The sequence below is a fragment of the Bombus pyrosoma genome, linkage group LG9, assembly GCF_014825855.1.
Source record: "Bombus pyrosoma isolate SC7728 linkage group LG9, ASM1482585v1, whole genome shotgun sequence".
Lineage (NCBI taxonomy): Eukaryota > Metazoa > Arthropoda > Insecta > Hymenoptera > Apidae > Bombus > Bombus pyrosoma.
In genome coordinates, this window is record NC_057778.1 from 37,731 (window position 1) to 55,420 (window position 17,690).

At 34.0% G+C, this 17,690-nt stretch overlaps 1 protein-coding gene across 2 annotated transcripts in view; it reads right to left on the bottom strand.

Moving 5' to 3' along the window:
- Positions 1 to 9,763: 9,763 nt before the first annotated feature.
- The window catches only part of LOC122570581 (SAM and SH3 domain-containing protein 1-like), a 373,196-nt gene continuing 365,269 nt past the window's right edge, over positions 9,764 to 17,690 (bottom strand). For both annotated transcript variants that reach the window (XM_043733079.1, XM_043733078.1), the window contains 3 exons: positions 16,275 to 16,490; positions 15,116 to 15,266; positions 9,764 to 14,640 (listed from right to left, as the gene is read on the bottom strand). In XM_043733079.1, the coding sequence (XP_043589014.1) occupies positions 13,904 to 14,640; positions 15,116 to 15,266; positions 16,275 to 16,490 (1,104 nt within the window). In that variant the 3' untranslated portion in view covers positions 9,764 to 13,903. The remainder of the gene's footprint in view (positions 14,641 to 15,115; positions 15,267 to 16,274; positions 16,491 to 17,690) is intronic.

Below are 17,690 nucleotides of genomic sequence, written 5' to 3' on the forward strand. Positions count from 1 at the left end.
TACATAATGTTATACGTTATAACGTAATGCTTGATATCGTTATACGTTCTATCGTAATTCCACATAGCGTTATACGTTATAACGTATTACCATATAACGTTCAACATTATATCGTAATGCTACATAATGTTATAGGTTGTAACGTAATACTACATAACGTTATACGCTATAACGTAATGCTACATAACGTTATACGTTACAACGTATTACCATATAACGTTATATCTTATATCGTAATACTACATAACGTTATACGTTATAACGTAATGCTACATAACGTTATACGTTATAACGTATTACCATTTAACGTTATAGGTTGCAACGTAATTCTACGTAACGTTATACGTTATATAGTAATCCTACATAACGTTATTCGTTATAACGTATTACCATATAACGTTATACGTTTTATCGTAATACCACATACCGTTATACGTTATAACGTATTACCATATAATGTTATACGTTGTAACGTAATATTACATAACGTTATACGTTATGTCGTAATACTACATAACGTTATACGTTATAACGTAATGCTACATGACGTTATACGTTATAACGTATTACCATATAACGTTATACGTTTTAACGTAATCCTACATAACGTTATTCGTTATAACGTATTACCATATAACGTTATACGTTTTATCGTAATACCACATACCGTTATACGTTATAACGTATTACCATATAATGTTATATGTTGTAACGTAATATTACATAACGTTATACGTTATAACGTAATGCTACATAACGTTATACGTTATAACGTAATGCTACATAACGTTATACGTTATAACGTGTTACCATATATCGTTATACGTTATAACGTAATATTACATAACGTCATATGTTATAACCTATTGCTACATAACGTTATACGTTATAATGTAATGCTACATAACGTCATACGTTATGTCGTAGTGCTACATAACTTTATACGTTACAACGTAACACTATATAACGTTATACGTTGTAACGTAATACTATATAACGTTATGCGTTATATCTTAGTACCACAAAACGTTTAAATTTATAACGTACTACAATTTTACGTTATACATTATGTCGTAATACTATATACCGTTATACGTTTTAACGTAATACTATATAACTTTATACTATATATATAATGCGCTATAACGTTATACTATATAATGTAATATGTTATAACATTTCACTATCTAGCCGTGTACTATATATCCTAATATTTTATAACGTTATACTATATAACGTAATGCCCTATAAATTTATACTATATAACGGTATACTATATATCGGAATACGGTGTAATGTTATACTATATAACGTTATACTATATAACGTAGTACGTTATATCGTACTATTACATAGGTTATTACGTTGTATCGTAATTTTGTGTAATTTAATTTTATATAACGTAATACTGTATATTGTAATACCATCACGTCCCGCGATCCACACGATCCGTAGCGCGATTGTAAATTTGATAATTTTTTTCAAGTCACGGGAGTTTATAACGTTTATTTGAATCGGTGTTCACAATATTTGAAGTGAAAGGCAGTTAATGCCGCTAAAAGTTATATCTTGCGAACCCTTATCTAACTATGTCTTTATAATTACCTAATTATGTTTTTATAACGATATTAGTACAATTTAAGTTATAAAGAAAGTCGGCAGTTGGACAGACTTTGGGGATCTTCGCAAACATTTTCAAAAAAATGATCCTGACGTTTTTTCATCTCCGACAAATACAAATATGAGTAGCGACTCAGAGAAGTCAGTAATAATATTTATTATCGTTCGTCTGTCGGGTATAATTTATTAATTGCCTTTCGTCAACCGAATAATTATCATTCGAAGAGTTAGTTATCATTTTGTCGACCGAAGAATCATCATTTTATCAACTGAAAAGTCATCGTTTTGTCAGCCGAAGCATTACCATTTTGTCAACCGAAGAATTTTATATCCGTCAGTCTGTCAGTCAATTGTCAATGTCAAAATCGAGTAAGATTTGAATAAATCATTACATATTGTAAATTTGCTTTCGAACAACTTTAATCCTTTCCCGTGACAGTTCTCCCGCATGTAGCAGGTTAGCCGAAAGTGGAGCTTATTGCCAGTTGCATTAATCGTCAGTTAACGCTACCTTCTCTTCGGCAACTAAATAGAACGTAACAATATATACAGATTTTAATTTTTGGTGGTAGCGGTGGGATACGCTCCACGAAGGATCCACGATAAGTTGGAAATGGAAATTGAAATTATCAGACTTTGAGTTTGATATTTAATACAAGGATGGACGAACAAATGCAAATGCAGATGCATTGTCTCGGAACCCGCCAGAGGTATGTCTGCCGATTAGAAAGATAAAAGGAGATTCGCCAAATCGATATCCACATCTAAAAGGATTTCAATTGGATGCCTCGACCGAGGACTCTGAAACAACTCGACAACGGGGAGAAGACGCAAGATCTACGGTACTTGCGGAATTAAAAATTTCAGAACCGCGAAACTCAGTTACGAGAGAGAATGATCATAAAGTGATATTCGTCGATATACAGGGCGCTCCGATAGATAAAGGAGTCTTGGAAATGAAGGAAATAGGAAGACTACCATGTTACGAAAGACTCATTTTGGAAAGAGCAAGGTTGAATCAAGACTCCGGAAAATACATTGTATTCCTAACCGTAAAGGAAGACCGAAATATACCTATAACGCCAGAAAATCTACTAAACTCGTTGAGATCCTTACTGGACGTAGTAAACGAAAAATAATTAACGTCCTTTAGCAGTAGCAAATGAAATTTGGAAGATACCCTGGCGACGCACAATCAGGAAATTGAAGGAAGTATTTATGGGAAAACCATAACTATCACCATCTGCACTGGGGAAGTAATCACACCACCATTTGAAATGCGAAGTAATATAATACGATAAAAACATGAATCGTCCGTAGCAGGACACAAAGGAGTAACGAAGACTTGTCAGAGAATACGACAGTATTATTACTGAGAAAACATGAAGAAACGATTTATTTGTCGATTCGGGTCACCAAGAGCCATTCTCACCGACCAGAACTTTACATCTTCGTTAATGAAGAAAGTGGCAAAGAGATTTCGCATCAAGCAATACATCACGTCGGCATACCATCCACAAAGCAATGGTTCGATCGAATGATCTCACCACGTATTCACCGAATATTTGAAACTATATATAGAAAACACCAGAAACTGGGACGAATGGGTGGAACTGGCTATGTTTTCCTAACAACACCTCTGTACATGAAGGAAAAAGATTCTCTCCGCACGAGTTAGTCTTCGGACACTTGGCCAGAGAGCCCACGGGAGAGTCGATTATCGAAGGGAGTATGGAACCTACTTACGTAGAATATCTTAAAGACCTATTCGACAAAATTAATACGGTACAGCAAAAGGCGAGGGAAAATCTAATAAAGTCCAAACTAAAATCGAAGAAGTACTACGACAAACGTATCAATCCACAAAATTTTAAAATAGGAGATCTGGTGTACCTCTTGGAAGAACCAAATAGAGGAAAATTTACCGACCAGTATACAGGACCGTATAAAGTATTAGATATATTGGAAAATCAGAACGTTACAATATAAGTGCGAGGTGCCCCGGGAACCGTACATTTAAACAAGCTAAAACTGGCACAGACAATCGAAACAGAGAATAACCTATCAGTGAACAGATGGACCAGCAACCAAACGCCGAAACATCCGCCCTAAGTAAACGAGACGATTAACCAAATTTCTGCTGGAAATTTGAACCTCATGAAGGGGGGAGGGGGTTATACAGTATTGCCTTAGATGGTATTACGTTATAATGTATTACGTTATATAATATTACATCATAATGTATTACGTTATATAGTATTACGTTATTTTCTCTTACGTTATATGACATCATAACACGTTATATTATATTATTTTATAATGTATTCAATCTGCCTGCCTATATATATCTTACATATATGTCTTATATATAATATACATATATATGATATTTTGAACCATACTCATAATTATTCGAATGATACGCATTTAACACAAAAGCCATGACAAATCCGTTTTTCTTGGATTTCCTATTTTTACGTTAGCCGGTGATTAGAAGTAAGTTGAAATTGTAACTCAAAATTTGCGGAAATTATTTGGTATAATTGATTTTGGTTACTATTGGTTAATAATTGTATGTGTTTGAAATTTAAATTATTCAAGCAACGTCCATTGACATCTGAAATCATTCGAATAATTATGAGTAACAATCTCGTATATGTATAACAGACCAATCGTCTTACTTTTCGCTTTGTAGTATCTAGTTGCGTATTATTTGATGTTCTATTGATCGCTGGTAGAACATGTTTCTGAATGTTGTTTAAGGGTACTTGTTGGTGATCAAACTCCTCTTAACTTGAATAATTATCGATAGTGAACTTGTTGCGTGTAAACTGGACAGGACAATCGTTATTCAACAGGCTGTGGTTTGTTGTTAAACTTTAACAGGATTCTGCCTTTGAGTATCCAATTAATTGACAAGATAAGTAGATTTGCTGTAATATGAATTCGTTTAACGCTGTAACGGGAGTGAAACTCACTACGAAGATAATACGAAGCGTATTTTAAATTATAAAAATAAATATAGTTCCTTATGATATTGTGTACAAGCCTCAAAAACTATCCTTAAATATTTAATTTGAAATACTGTTCCTTTTACTCTACTCTACATATCCATTTTCCTCGATATATAATGCAGTATTTGACGTTCCTTATTTTTCAAGACACATCGACCCTGCGTAGATATTTCTTAAAAACTCACAGCTGTATGTGTAGAGGTTTATCCAATCCTTTTGTGGAATTATCTCTCATTATTTGAAAAGTATCTTTTCTAAGTATCCTTGAGATTTCAAAGTGATTATTAAACCGATTCATCTTCCAGCGTAGGTGTTCGGAAATATTATTCCTTAAAAAGTTTTTATTAAAATTTACGGTCATTAATTGTCAAAAGCGAATATTATCAGTTTCTTACAATCTGTTACGGAACATTCTATAAATTATCTGGAATCCTATAATCACAATCAAATTTGAGATGATTCGAATACCAATAGAACTTATCTTCACTGAATATCTACTTCACTGTATCTTCATTGAAACAACTTACAAACTCTAAAAGACTTACAGGCAAAGTACAAATTCTACTGAAAGAAGGAAAAAATATATCCTCTTGGAATTAAGATAGCTTTCTTCTTTTTCGAAGTCTGTATAAAAATATTCACGAACATTAACAAGCATTTGTATTGATCTGTGATAATCTAATATGAGTTCATAACTATTGCAAATATTACTAAACGCTCCTGATGAATCCCTTTTAGAGTTCTCAGGGTGAACAAATGCTCTTTTACAAACATTTGTTGTCGATCGATAAACAGACGATGGTCTTCAGTTTCTACCGAACGCTATGAACAACAAATATCGTTTGAAGTACGGAAACTTCTCGGAAACACTCGTTAACGTTAGCAAGCATTTATACGTACGTTTGCATTTCCATCGACTATACAGAAGGCTCGCAAATTGTACGGACGCCGTGAACCACTTACATGGTCCGTGGAGCGCGGCTTTAAGTCTTAGGAACGCTTGAAAGTGCACTACTATTGTTGTTCTGCACATCTGTTTTATGGCTGACGATGTCACTTGACCGCGGCCTTACCCAGTTCTAGCTACAAGCGATGGTCGGTGCTAGTGTCCGGCAGAACTCAGTTCTCCAAACATGTCCCAGTCTTACTGCTGTTAGTGCTGTTCAAATTTTAGGCACGCGAATCGGCTGTTACCACTTGCGGGTACTGTCTTTTGTTTCAAATGGAAAAACGGGAAAATCTTACAAGGCTCTTTGATTTTTCTTTGAGTACAATTTTTCTTGGGTGGAAGAGAACTGAAATAGGTAAGAAGCTTCATTTCCTTGGGGTAATAGGTAACATTGCTTTGAGTTAAGAAGATACAATAATAACTAAGATATTAATGTTGAGCTTAAATGTTTTATAAAATAGGATTTTTTCATAACATGTTACTGTATGCTATTAGATCATATAACGAGAAAGATCATCATCAAAGATAATTCTTAAAGCCATAAAAAATAAATCATAGAAAACGAAATAGAGGGTGATTATTATTCTCTTATTCATAAAGTAGTATTCATAGTAGAAGGTGATTATCCAAAGTTATATTTTTCAATTATTTCGGTGGTGTAAAAGTAACCGCATGAAAATACGGCACATGAAATTAAGATCAGGTAATCACAGAATGAAGTTAAGCATTTTATGCGAGCACTATAATACAATAAATGTTTTAAACGAATTAATAAATAAAGTATTAATGCATTAGCAACAAAAATTATATGGTGACTTGCAATTTACGAAATAAAATATAATAGTGATGCGTCAATAAATACATTTTATACTGACTCGAATGAAATAATATAAAATGTTCACTTATTTTCGTTACATTAACATATCATCTTTTGGACAATGTTTTATTAATAGATGAAAGAAAGACCGAGACGATTATGTTCATGAATTGATATTGTCTCCTTTCTTAAATTAAAAACAGAATTATATTGCGAATACACAATTTGTACTTAACTGTATTTCATTGTGTGTAGCAAAATTAGCGTCTGTACTTTCTTCAATATTAAGTTAAAAATTAATACTTAAAATAAACATCCAGTAAAATAAAATAATCCTTTTCGTTCAAAAGATGAACGTTTATGTATTATGTTTTTAAATAATGTAAAACGACGCAATATACAGCAAAAGGTAATACGTGGAAAGAAACTCGACTTTGCTGGTATCGTGTGAGATTTTCAAGAGTTTGTCTTAAAGTAACGATAACTTTTGGAAACTTGAAAATATTAGCATAATTAATATAAACATAAGAATATTATTCGTTATTTCTAACTAGAGAATCTCATTTTTATTAATTTCTACAGCGCTCAGTTTGATTTAGTGTAAATTGAACATGGGTTATGGCTAGTTTTGGTGTAAGGTATTACATTTTATGATATTTGCAATAATCCTGATCGAAACGATGCGGCGCATGAACTCTCGTTTTAAAAGAATGCAGTTTTGAACTCAGGGTTCTATAAAGGCTACTGAAATAAACCAAAATACATGAAATTTAATAATTACATTCCAGAAATAGTCAGGTGAAGCGTTGTGCTTCAGAAGTTTAAAGCAACAACAATTTTTCCTCCCGTTTTATAGTTAAAAATTGAAACAAACATGTATATTTACAAGAGTATTTTAGACACACTTTGTCTATACCCGTGATTCAATGCGAGATTCCAAACATCGTGAATCAAAATTTTTGTCAAGCATCAGCTTTTTTTAAGAATTTTATACTATCGCGTATTTATAGGGACGAAAATTGCAGTTACACACAAAAGAGACTAAATTCAAAAATCATGGACAATACAATTATTACGTATTTCACGCTTAATACTAACTATTTGTAGATAAATTTCAAAACTATAATTTCCTTTACTAATGATTTCTTGTTAACATATTCTTTTACATATCAACAAGAACGATAATCAGTTCTTAACTTATATACCAAATATTTAAAAATGAAATTCCGTTTTTCCGAGAAAATCTCGGAGAAGGCTGAAGATATTTTCAATTATTCGTCTCATCGTTCGAAGAAAATTGGCGAATAGGGGGAAGTTAAGAGAGTTACACACACGCGGCAATGCAGTATTGTCGGAAATCATTGTAATTTCGCCGGGTGACTTTAAAAGTTAAATTAGATTTCAACTCCAACGGGCAACAAATTTACTTACGTGGTAGCCGCCGTTAGCGTGGAAAAGAAACTTGTCAGGTTACTACCGCCATAATCTACTATACTAAAAGTAACTCGAGTTCTCTTACGGGTCTCAAATAAAGGTTACGAATAGACACGTACATGCCGTAACGTTCGAAATGATTCTCGGAGGGTGCATTTACATACATTACTAAACGCTTTTTATCGCATTTTCTTTGAAAGTTCATTCGACTGACGAGCATCCCTTTTATGACACACTTTTCGGTGAACGAGCCCCCATTCAAAAGACCAACTGTGCACTCTGACAGCGTATTTTCTGCATTTTTCATCTCTAAAAGCTCGCACGTATAATCTGAGAAATGTCTTTTTACAACCGAGTGAATAACGAATGGAAACACTACGACTAAATTCTTCTGATTAACTTTGACATCGTCTGTTCCTAATTTACTATACTCCCTGTACTCTGTTTTCATCTGAGTTTCGAATGTTTGCATTTTTGGCAGTATCTTCCTATCTTTGCTCCAAAAGAATTTATTCCAAAGTTATATTACGTGATCACTTATGCGATTATAAAGTTGTCAGTTCTTGATATTCCATAAAACAGTAGAAAAATTTATAATTTTCATAATGTCCACTACATTATGATTTGTGCGGCACATTTTACATGAAATTCTAATAATGAATTCCCTAATGTATTCTGATAATGGATTAAATGCAACAGAATTTTTGCAAAATCAATCCTACCCACCTTGCGCATTGACATTCTGTGATATTTCGCGTTTTATCGATATCTCTGATAACAAATATAAATATGAGTTTATCCACGGAAAACCATAAACCCGTAAAGGTACTAGAATATCCCAGAGAATATTACACAGTTTTGATTATTTTATTTTCATTTGTTTTAAACCCTTCTACCGGAACGAAGTACCTACGTATTGGTACATTTTCACTCGTTCATCTCTCCATTCTCCATTTGATCTGATGCTTTTTCAATGAATTATGAACTTACTGTCTCCTCTGTTTCGTACCATTGTTATATCACTCTTGGAAAACCTCTGTATTATCCCCATTAGATACGTTCTTTATTTATCATGGTATACTTCAACTGTCATTTTGAATCAATGGAATAAATGAAAGAAAGCTTTTTGATATTTTTAATAAACAATCGAATTAACCAAAGTTATGAATATATTATTATTATTAAGCAATATATTATAACTTTAGTCTAAATATACAAAATTACAGTAAACTGATATGATAAGTTCAAGTGGTTTTATACTCGAAAGAGGGAAGTGCATTGATCAACTTCCAGCAAGTATAAGCATATTACGTCTTAATTATAAGACGGTTGATAATCGAATTGCCACTGTCGAGTGTAATACAAGAAACAACTTCATTTTCAAGAGTTTCCACTTAGAGAGAACCCCTTGTAAAGATCGAGGCAAACAACCAATGTATAAAGTTTCTAGAGTTACCAGTAAAGGACCAGTAAAGGATGAACCATTCGTTACTCGAAGCTTCCTTCTTCATTGTTGGGCCAATATATAATTTATAATACGACTCAATATCTAGCTATTTGAAAAATTATTTTCTGAACATAGAATTGTGATTCATTGCCATTTGGTTGGCAATAGATTAGGAATTAATAATATACTTACATGTGTGATTGTACCTGTAAATACTGAATTACATAGAATTATACTTTTATATACTCTGCAGCCTGTGGATGTTTCTGCAAAATCATATTTTCATGAATATATCGCTAGATAAAAATTTGTTTCATTCTTTAAATATAAGAAGCATTCCACTTTAAATATCCTATATATTTTTCCATATTTTTCCAATTAAATTTCCTATAAATGCATGAACATCCACAAACTAATTATAATAATTATCACATATAGAAGCGATAAGAGATTGGGGAGCAAAGACAACGTCGTTCGTTTGAATCTTCCGTCATTTTATTTCTATTCACAGTCAATAAATTAACACTTGTTGGAAACCATACAAGAACTGAGAGACGATAAGAATTACGAATTCGTTACCTCTATAAAACCCGCAATTAATCAATAAATATAAAATCAGCTTATAAAAAGGTTTCAGCAACTCACGCTGACGCGATTGCCATTTTCTAATTCTGTTTTCTTTTTCTCATTTATTTCCTTACTTTATGTACATTATACATATATCGCATCAAATTGTAAACTTTGCAAGAAAAAATGGACTAGACCGCTAAGTAGATGCTTAATAATTTTTATTTTCATTTTCACTAGCGATTTAGCGACTCTCTTAAACCACCGTGCTTTCGTCAAATTTCCTCACGGTGACCACACATTTTTCTCGATTAATCGATCGTTTAGATCAAGATGGATACCGTCCGTTCGTTTCACTTCACATTCGCATGAAATCCGAATCGCAAACACACTTAATGCTTTTACTAAGACACCTTTACCCTCACGTATTTATCTCTTCAAATTACTTATTTCGATTATAATTCACTGCATCTATTTTTATAACGAATCTGACTTTTTTTACATCAAATGTTGCGCACTTTTTCTCGAACTAATAAAATTATTTGTATTGCATCTAATCATACTCTCAAAACGTTACTAATTTTAACACTTTTTCCATGCACTCTCCCATTCTCTCTTCCTTCCTTACTCTCTTTCTTTCCATTTAGTCTCGCTCGTCGCCACTATTCATCCTGCTTTACTGTTTCGTTCTTACGTTTTTTATTTTTTTATATATTTTTTCTTTTTTTTTTTTTGATTCGTCCTCTACACGTAATATTATTCTCGATGGAACGGACAAACTATACCATTACCGTAATTTGTGTACAAGAAGTAACGAGGAATTTGGCTTCATAATTCGTTCTGCGAAAAATTCGTAAAATTGTTCTCTCTTTCTTCGTATAGCGTCTCCGTTGGAAATATCAACCTCACTTGATGTCATGTTCAAGATCAACGTAAATCAACTTTCGTCTTATCGCTTGGACACGATCGAACCTTGCAATACAAATCACTTAATGCGGTATATTAATAAAGTACGTATTTAAACAATCGCTATTATCATGGAAGCAGCGAGTCTCAACTTATTTATTCTTCGGGATCTCCCCGAGTCAAATCACGGTTTAGAGTTTCACGTATTCCTAGAAAGTTTCGTTTCTACGTAGAATCAATGCTCTATTCGTCAATGGTCGTACGAAAAAGCGTAACAGACTTGTTACAAAAAAGGATAAACCTTCTAACAACTACCTTGTAAATCGATAATAATGAAGAAGGTAAACATGCATCTTAAAAGCCTATATAAAGATTTCCTAACATTTGCTCATCAGTCCGCTATTTTGGATAGTCATCGAATCGCTTTTGTGTGTTTTATCCTTTCGAAACGAATATATATTTTTATATATTCTATTTACAGTATAATAGAGTTCTTAGACCGTATTTTGATAATCGTGCCATTTTGATAATTTCTTGTTGTTATCTTTTTATTTACGAGTTCCCATCGGTTTTCATTCCTGATCTCGTACTGCGTCGCTTTATACTTTTTTTTAAATTCGTCTATCATTTTACACTATACAAAAGATATACATAAGAACCAACGGTATGATATATGTAACATATGTATATTTATGTATAGAGATTTGTATAGTCTAAAGTTTTGGCAAAGGATTGGATCAATATAAAACATCGTTAGGTTTCTATGCGTGCTGTATATGTACATACAAAAACTTTATAACTTTGAACGTCTTTTTTTCTCTCTTTTGCAGGTATAGTCAATATACACATGTACAGATTTACCATCTTGTCGAAGAACTAAGTTGCATCGATGATGGGGATTGTCGATCATGTACTAATAATGTAGTTCTTTCAAATAAAATATTAGCATCGAAAGAATAGAAAATATCCATGAAGTCAATTGTGTTACAAGATTGGACAAAATAATATTGTAAAAGGAACTTCGATAATGAATTGTTTAACAACTCGTTATACAATTTCACGTGAATTGACTATCTTTTTCCAAAGATTCGAGTCAGTACCTCTAAATAAAATTGATTATTTGTTTGAGATAAAAAGAATAAGAAGCTATATAATTTACAACAAAATATTATTATTACTATTATCATTATTATAAAAATTAGAAAATTTAATTGGAGGAAGCAAAAATGTTATTTAAATTTTGTAAGTACCCAATACTCCACTATTTTACCCAACTTGATTACACTCAAATTTCAAATATTTTCTAGTTAAAAAAGCTACATATATATATATATAATTGGCAATAAGAAAAAAAGTTTCTAGATTATAACATTTAACGACAGATCATTACGATTATCATTTAGCTTTCATATTTGCATTCGATGTTCAATTTGCAAATTACGCATGTATTTCTTATGGCATTAAAGTAAGTCAGACTCGAACATAGAAAAAAATGAATGAACACCATACCCCATGGAAAAGTTTAAATTGTGTTGGCAGTCTTTAATCTAGAAGTTTTTGGCTAATAATCAGCCACTTCTTATAGAAAAAGATTAAATAGCTGACTAAAGCCCAACGTCGAGTAGAATCGACGGATCAACGTGTCTTTTCTCGTTTAAACATCTCCTTTAGTCTCTGTTCTCGTAGCTTAGTATTGTATACAAATTGCAAAGACGAATCTTTCTATTGCGTATTTTTACCTATTTACAAATTATTTAGACGTAAATGCAATCTTATCACAATATTATTATTAGTAATTATACGAGCGTCGAAAACGATAGACGAGATCATGAAATGACTGGCAGTGACATGGTAAGCATTTCATTTGTTTCCTGTCGAACATTACTGCCAAATTCTTTCCATTCACGTACAAGTACAAACGTCGAAACACTTTGCTCGCTTTTCTCGTCAAAGATGCTTAAGTTTTCTTTCTGCCTCGTTTTGTCTTTTTATATCTCTTTCGTCAATAATGAGAGTTATGAAAATTCAGAACGAGAATAATCACGTAATATTCTAATCTAATATCGAAACAAAGCTGAAATTCTCGTTTAAGAAGGCGAGCAGTGCGGCAGACTTTTGATTGTAAAGTAACGAGGACAAAGAATCGATAAGGCAATAAAAGTTAGCGAAGCACCGTGCTATTTCTTTCAACTCGAAGCTCGAATGAAAACGAAAGAAACCCTGCACTGTATCATTCGCAGAATATATTGGACGTCGAGAAGCATTGTATCGCTGATTTCAAGGCGCAAAACAATAAAAAGATTCATATACGAATCATACATCTTGCGTTTAAGCTCGTTGTTCAGTTACAACCATTTTCATGCTTTCTGATATAAATCTTCGCTTGATAAATCAATTAAAATGTTAAATATTATTACATAATCAATCTCATCATTAATCAGTCATATTCAATCATTCAGATCATAATCAATCAGTTATATTCAATAAGTTTCAACAATTCACCTTTTTGCAAAGATTTCTCCTTTACGCTTCGATGAGATTAGTCTAGTTGCTTAAATTCAAGTTGTAACATCAAGTTGTTTGACATATAAGTAGTAACTTGAAATCTTTTAATCAGTGTGAATTTTTGTTTGACTTAAAATCCCCTTTCAAGTGAAATCGTTTGCATCGGGTAGCTTCTTTTCAAGCAGGTTGATTAATTGAAACCGGATTTTAGATAGATAATTATTATCTTTTACAATAGCTTCGGTATATTATAGGATAGCTACAACTTATCAAACGAGCTAAAACAAGACGTATCAATATACCAATCTTTCTATTGTATTCTACTGATACATTGTGTTTACTCCACATACTTTCAATAATTGTTTTCTATGATATATTTGCTATCAGTCCACCTATCTAAACTCGCGTCGAATATCCTAACCCCTATTAAGTGTAGAGTACTTATGACGCGGCAGAAGAACTCTCTCCAGTCGCCATTGTACAGTCGCGTTGATCTATAAAATTCGTCCAAATTCCGCGTGAAACGGCGCGTAAGTGCATCAAAAATTTGCAAATGGAAATTTATAGAAACACGTAAGGGTGAAAAGTATGAAGGCAAAAGAGAATTTCTGTAAGTCTCGTTCGAACTTCACTCGTATTGCTCTCTACTGGTAACTAGCCTCACCGCTTTGACTCTTATTGGTAGCTGGTTGGGAAGTCGGCGATGCCCTGGTGAAATTACTAAAATTCTTGGTAGGTGAGTCCGACGCAACATTGGCGAGAACTTTATCTCTTGGTGGCGGAGCCGAGCTGATGCTGGATGAGCTAACACCGGAATCGCTGGATTTCTCACTGAGGCAACCCCTCTGGCCCAAACCGGTGATATTGCCGGTACCTTCGAGGCCAAGGTCACCGCTGCCAACCACATACTTCACCATGCCGCCGAGTTTCTGCCCGCTCTCGCAAGTATCCTCTATCACCACCGTTTCGCCGAAATTCCCTCTCTTCGCGATGAACCGGACGTTGCCGCTACGGAGCAACGGCGATTTGTCGAACTGGCCCTCCTTCTGGCTGGTTACGTTGCCAGTAATTGGTATGTTAGGATGAAAGTCGTCCTTGCTATCGGAAACAGCGCTCCCTTCTGTGCTGACACCGCTGACGTTCTTCGTGGATGCTGTAGCGTCGAGATTGTTCTCTCTGGGCAGCTTGGTAGTCGTGGTCGATTCCGGGCTTACGGTTCGTCGACTGGTAGAATTCTTGTGAGCGTCGTAACAACCGGAGTCCCGCGGGAACTGGCGGCGATTAAACGGTGAACAATGGCCGGATGTCTGGCCAGAGGTTAAGACCAGTCGACTCACCTCGTCGCCCTCCGAGCTCGAAGCTAAATCGCCTTCGCTTCCGGCTATTAGGACAGAACAAAAACCAACCTAGAGTTTCGGATTTTACCTTTGGTTTTGCGCGTTTAGAAGTGGCCGGGGTACGGGTGTAGTCGTAAGTGATCGGGGTAAGTGACTTTGGATTAGGTCGGAGTAATGTCTGATTTTGGACGAAGTGTATGAATTAATGATGAGTTAGCGAGAAGAAGTAAATTACCTAGTGAGAGATGTGGCGATAGTGTATCTTTTTATTTATTATACAGCAGCTACGAAAAGTATTTATGTAGGATTTACATTTAAGTCGAAGTATATTAACTTCTGTATCATTCAGTACGGCTAGAAAAATTTCGTACTACTAAAATAAAGTATATAAAACCTGATGATAATGAAACGCTTCATTGGAAAATAATGGTGCGTGTCCTTGTATAAATAAATAAATAAATAAATATAAACGCGATCTACAAAAATAAAGAATTTAAACGATCTGGTATAATAACTCACATTGAAGGTCATTTAATAGTTGCACAGCTGTGAGTATCTTCGCGCGATGTTCTGGCTGATGTATGCGCAAGTAATCAAGATCCGCAGCCTCAATTTCCCTGAAGAGCTCCAAATCCTCGTATCCGTTAAATACAAATACAGGAATGTGTTCCTGGAAAAACACGTTATTCAACATTTCAATATTTTTAGTTTGTCTTATTTAATCAATGTCTTTGTCTGAAATAGGATACTACTGTTACTTTAAACTATTTACGTTTAAAAGTTAAGCTATTATAAGATTTATAATATGTATATTATACTACTATTGTTATATATTATTATTACTATACCATATACATGTTTTGATATTTTACATATATTTTTTCCACTAAATGATAGATAATGCTGCCAGCCCATATATTATATATATATATATATTTATATTTTAATCACATATATTCTTATTGCGATACACTATACCTTCTTCACTAAAAATATTATGTCTTAATCATTTCGTACCGTTTTTAAACCAAACGTGACATCTTTTTAAAGATGGACTGGACTTGAAATTCGAAGCCAATATAAATCTACGTCCAATTCATCAACAAACTACTATATTCGCGAATGTAATACGTTTTAATCACACATATTCTCCTTGCGATATACTACTATACTCTCTGCCAAACAAAACCACTATATCTGAATCATCTCGTTTATTTTTTTAAAAATCAACGTAACATCCTCTTAAAAATGTACCAGATTTAAATCTCGAAGCCAATACAAATCTCCTAACACCCGCCATATCACCATTTACGAGGAAAGAACCTACACATTTATCACTAAAAACACCGACCAATAAAAAAGGAGGAACAAGGAAAGGGGAGAAAACATGGAATCGATGAGGTAAGATAAGGATGGAAAGAAACAGATGGATATAAAAAAGGGAAGTGTCGACGAAAAAAAGGAACACGCGACGTTTCAGTGGTGCTGTGTATTGTACGCGGTATAAAAGGTGCACGCAAGAAACGAGGGGAGCGGGCAGGCGAAGGTTGGATATGGATGAAAAAAGAGAAGTCCAGAAAATAAAGAAACGTATAAAAGCAAGGTTCCCTGCTTTGCATTCGAAGCGATGCAAATGCGAATCAGTTTGTTCGAGCCGTGGCAAGATATTGCTCTCTACCTGAAGATTCATTCTCTGCAAGAGCTCTTGAACGGAACCAGGCTTCTGCCTATACCTCTGGCCCCACTTCCCCCGGCCTTCGGGTTCGCCGCGCCTTGGAACCCTGTCGTTTAGTATCTCGACGTTTATGAACTTGAAGTGGCCTATCCTGTTGTGCAAAACACCCTTCCACAGGCCGCTCTTGTTCATTTGTACCACGTCGATGATGTCTCCCTTCTGCAACAAAAACCGTGTTGCAATTTGCTTGGTGCTTTCCACGTGAGAAAACATTGAGAACTCTTGCGCCTTCTAATTCGAAGAAACCAACAGATTCGACGCTTTGTATTTCTGCTCGCACTAGCTGGTATTATCGTGAAGTCATGTAGGACTGAGGAATATCGAGGGAAAGAGAAATAAGGTTTTGTTTTCACGAGGAGGTAAGCGTCGAGTTCTGGCAGTAACGATACTTCGCAGGGACTCTTTTCAAGGGTGTACGTATATCGTGCGATCTATAGTTGATCAATATGCGTGTTTCATCTGGGTTTGCTACTTTGGTAAAAATATGTTCCGTATCTACAGTGGTTGCAAAAAATATCCTCCTCTCCCCCTCCAGTGCATTTATTATTGCATCTATTTGCCAATTAATTCGATCCGATTATAATAAATTTCATATCGGTTAGTAGTACCTTTGGATCATTACAAACATTTGATACTATGAAAATGATATGTGGAACCTAAAAAACACTTCATTGGAAAGTAAGAGTATGTATAAATACTTTATATAGTCACTGTATATAAGTCGAAACCATCGGCGGACAAATATAACTGATTGCAACTAAGTATCTATGGTTTTTTTCTTTATATGCATAATAATAGTTCACGTTTGGATAACTGGATGCAATAAATAGAAGATCATTTAATTGGAGACGAATTTCGTTGGAATAAATGGAATTCTACTGTAAGTTTATTCATATTGAAATAGTTATTTCATATGTTCTATACGAAAGTTTATTCGTAAAGAACGTATGTATTGTCATAAAAAGAGTTTCAAGAATATTTTCGTCTCATAAAAAGTTGTTCTACATTATATGTACGAACATTATGTGTATTCGGTGTTTTATGATATAAAGATATAAAAATAAAAATATATATCGCGGATTCTAAATCGTGGTACAAGTAGGGTGACGGAGATTCTACGATTCAAAATAAGAGAAAAATCGAGGATAGTAAAACAGTGTTGGAGGTTTTACTATCCAATGTGTGCATTTGACAGTTACAAATAATTATTGTGAATTTTATACCGAATGCAATCTTTGGGTTTATTTATTATCAATACTTACCTATTAATACGTTCTTAGGGCGTGGAAATGAACATAATGAACAAAATAGGGGAAAAGTAATAAACTGCTCATTTGAAGTGTCCATCTTAGTTTTAAT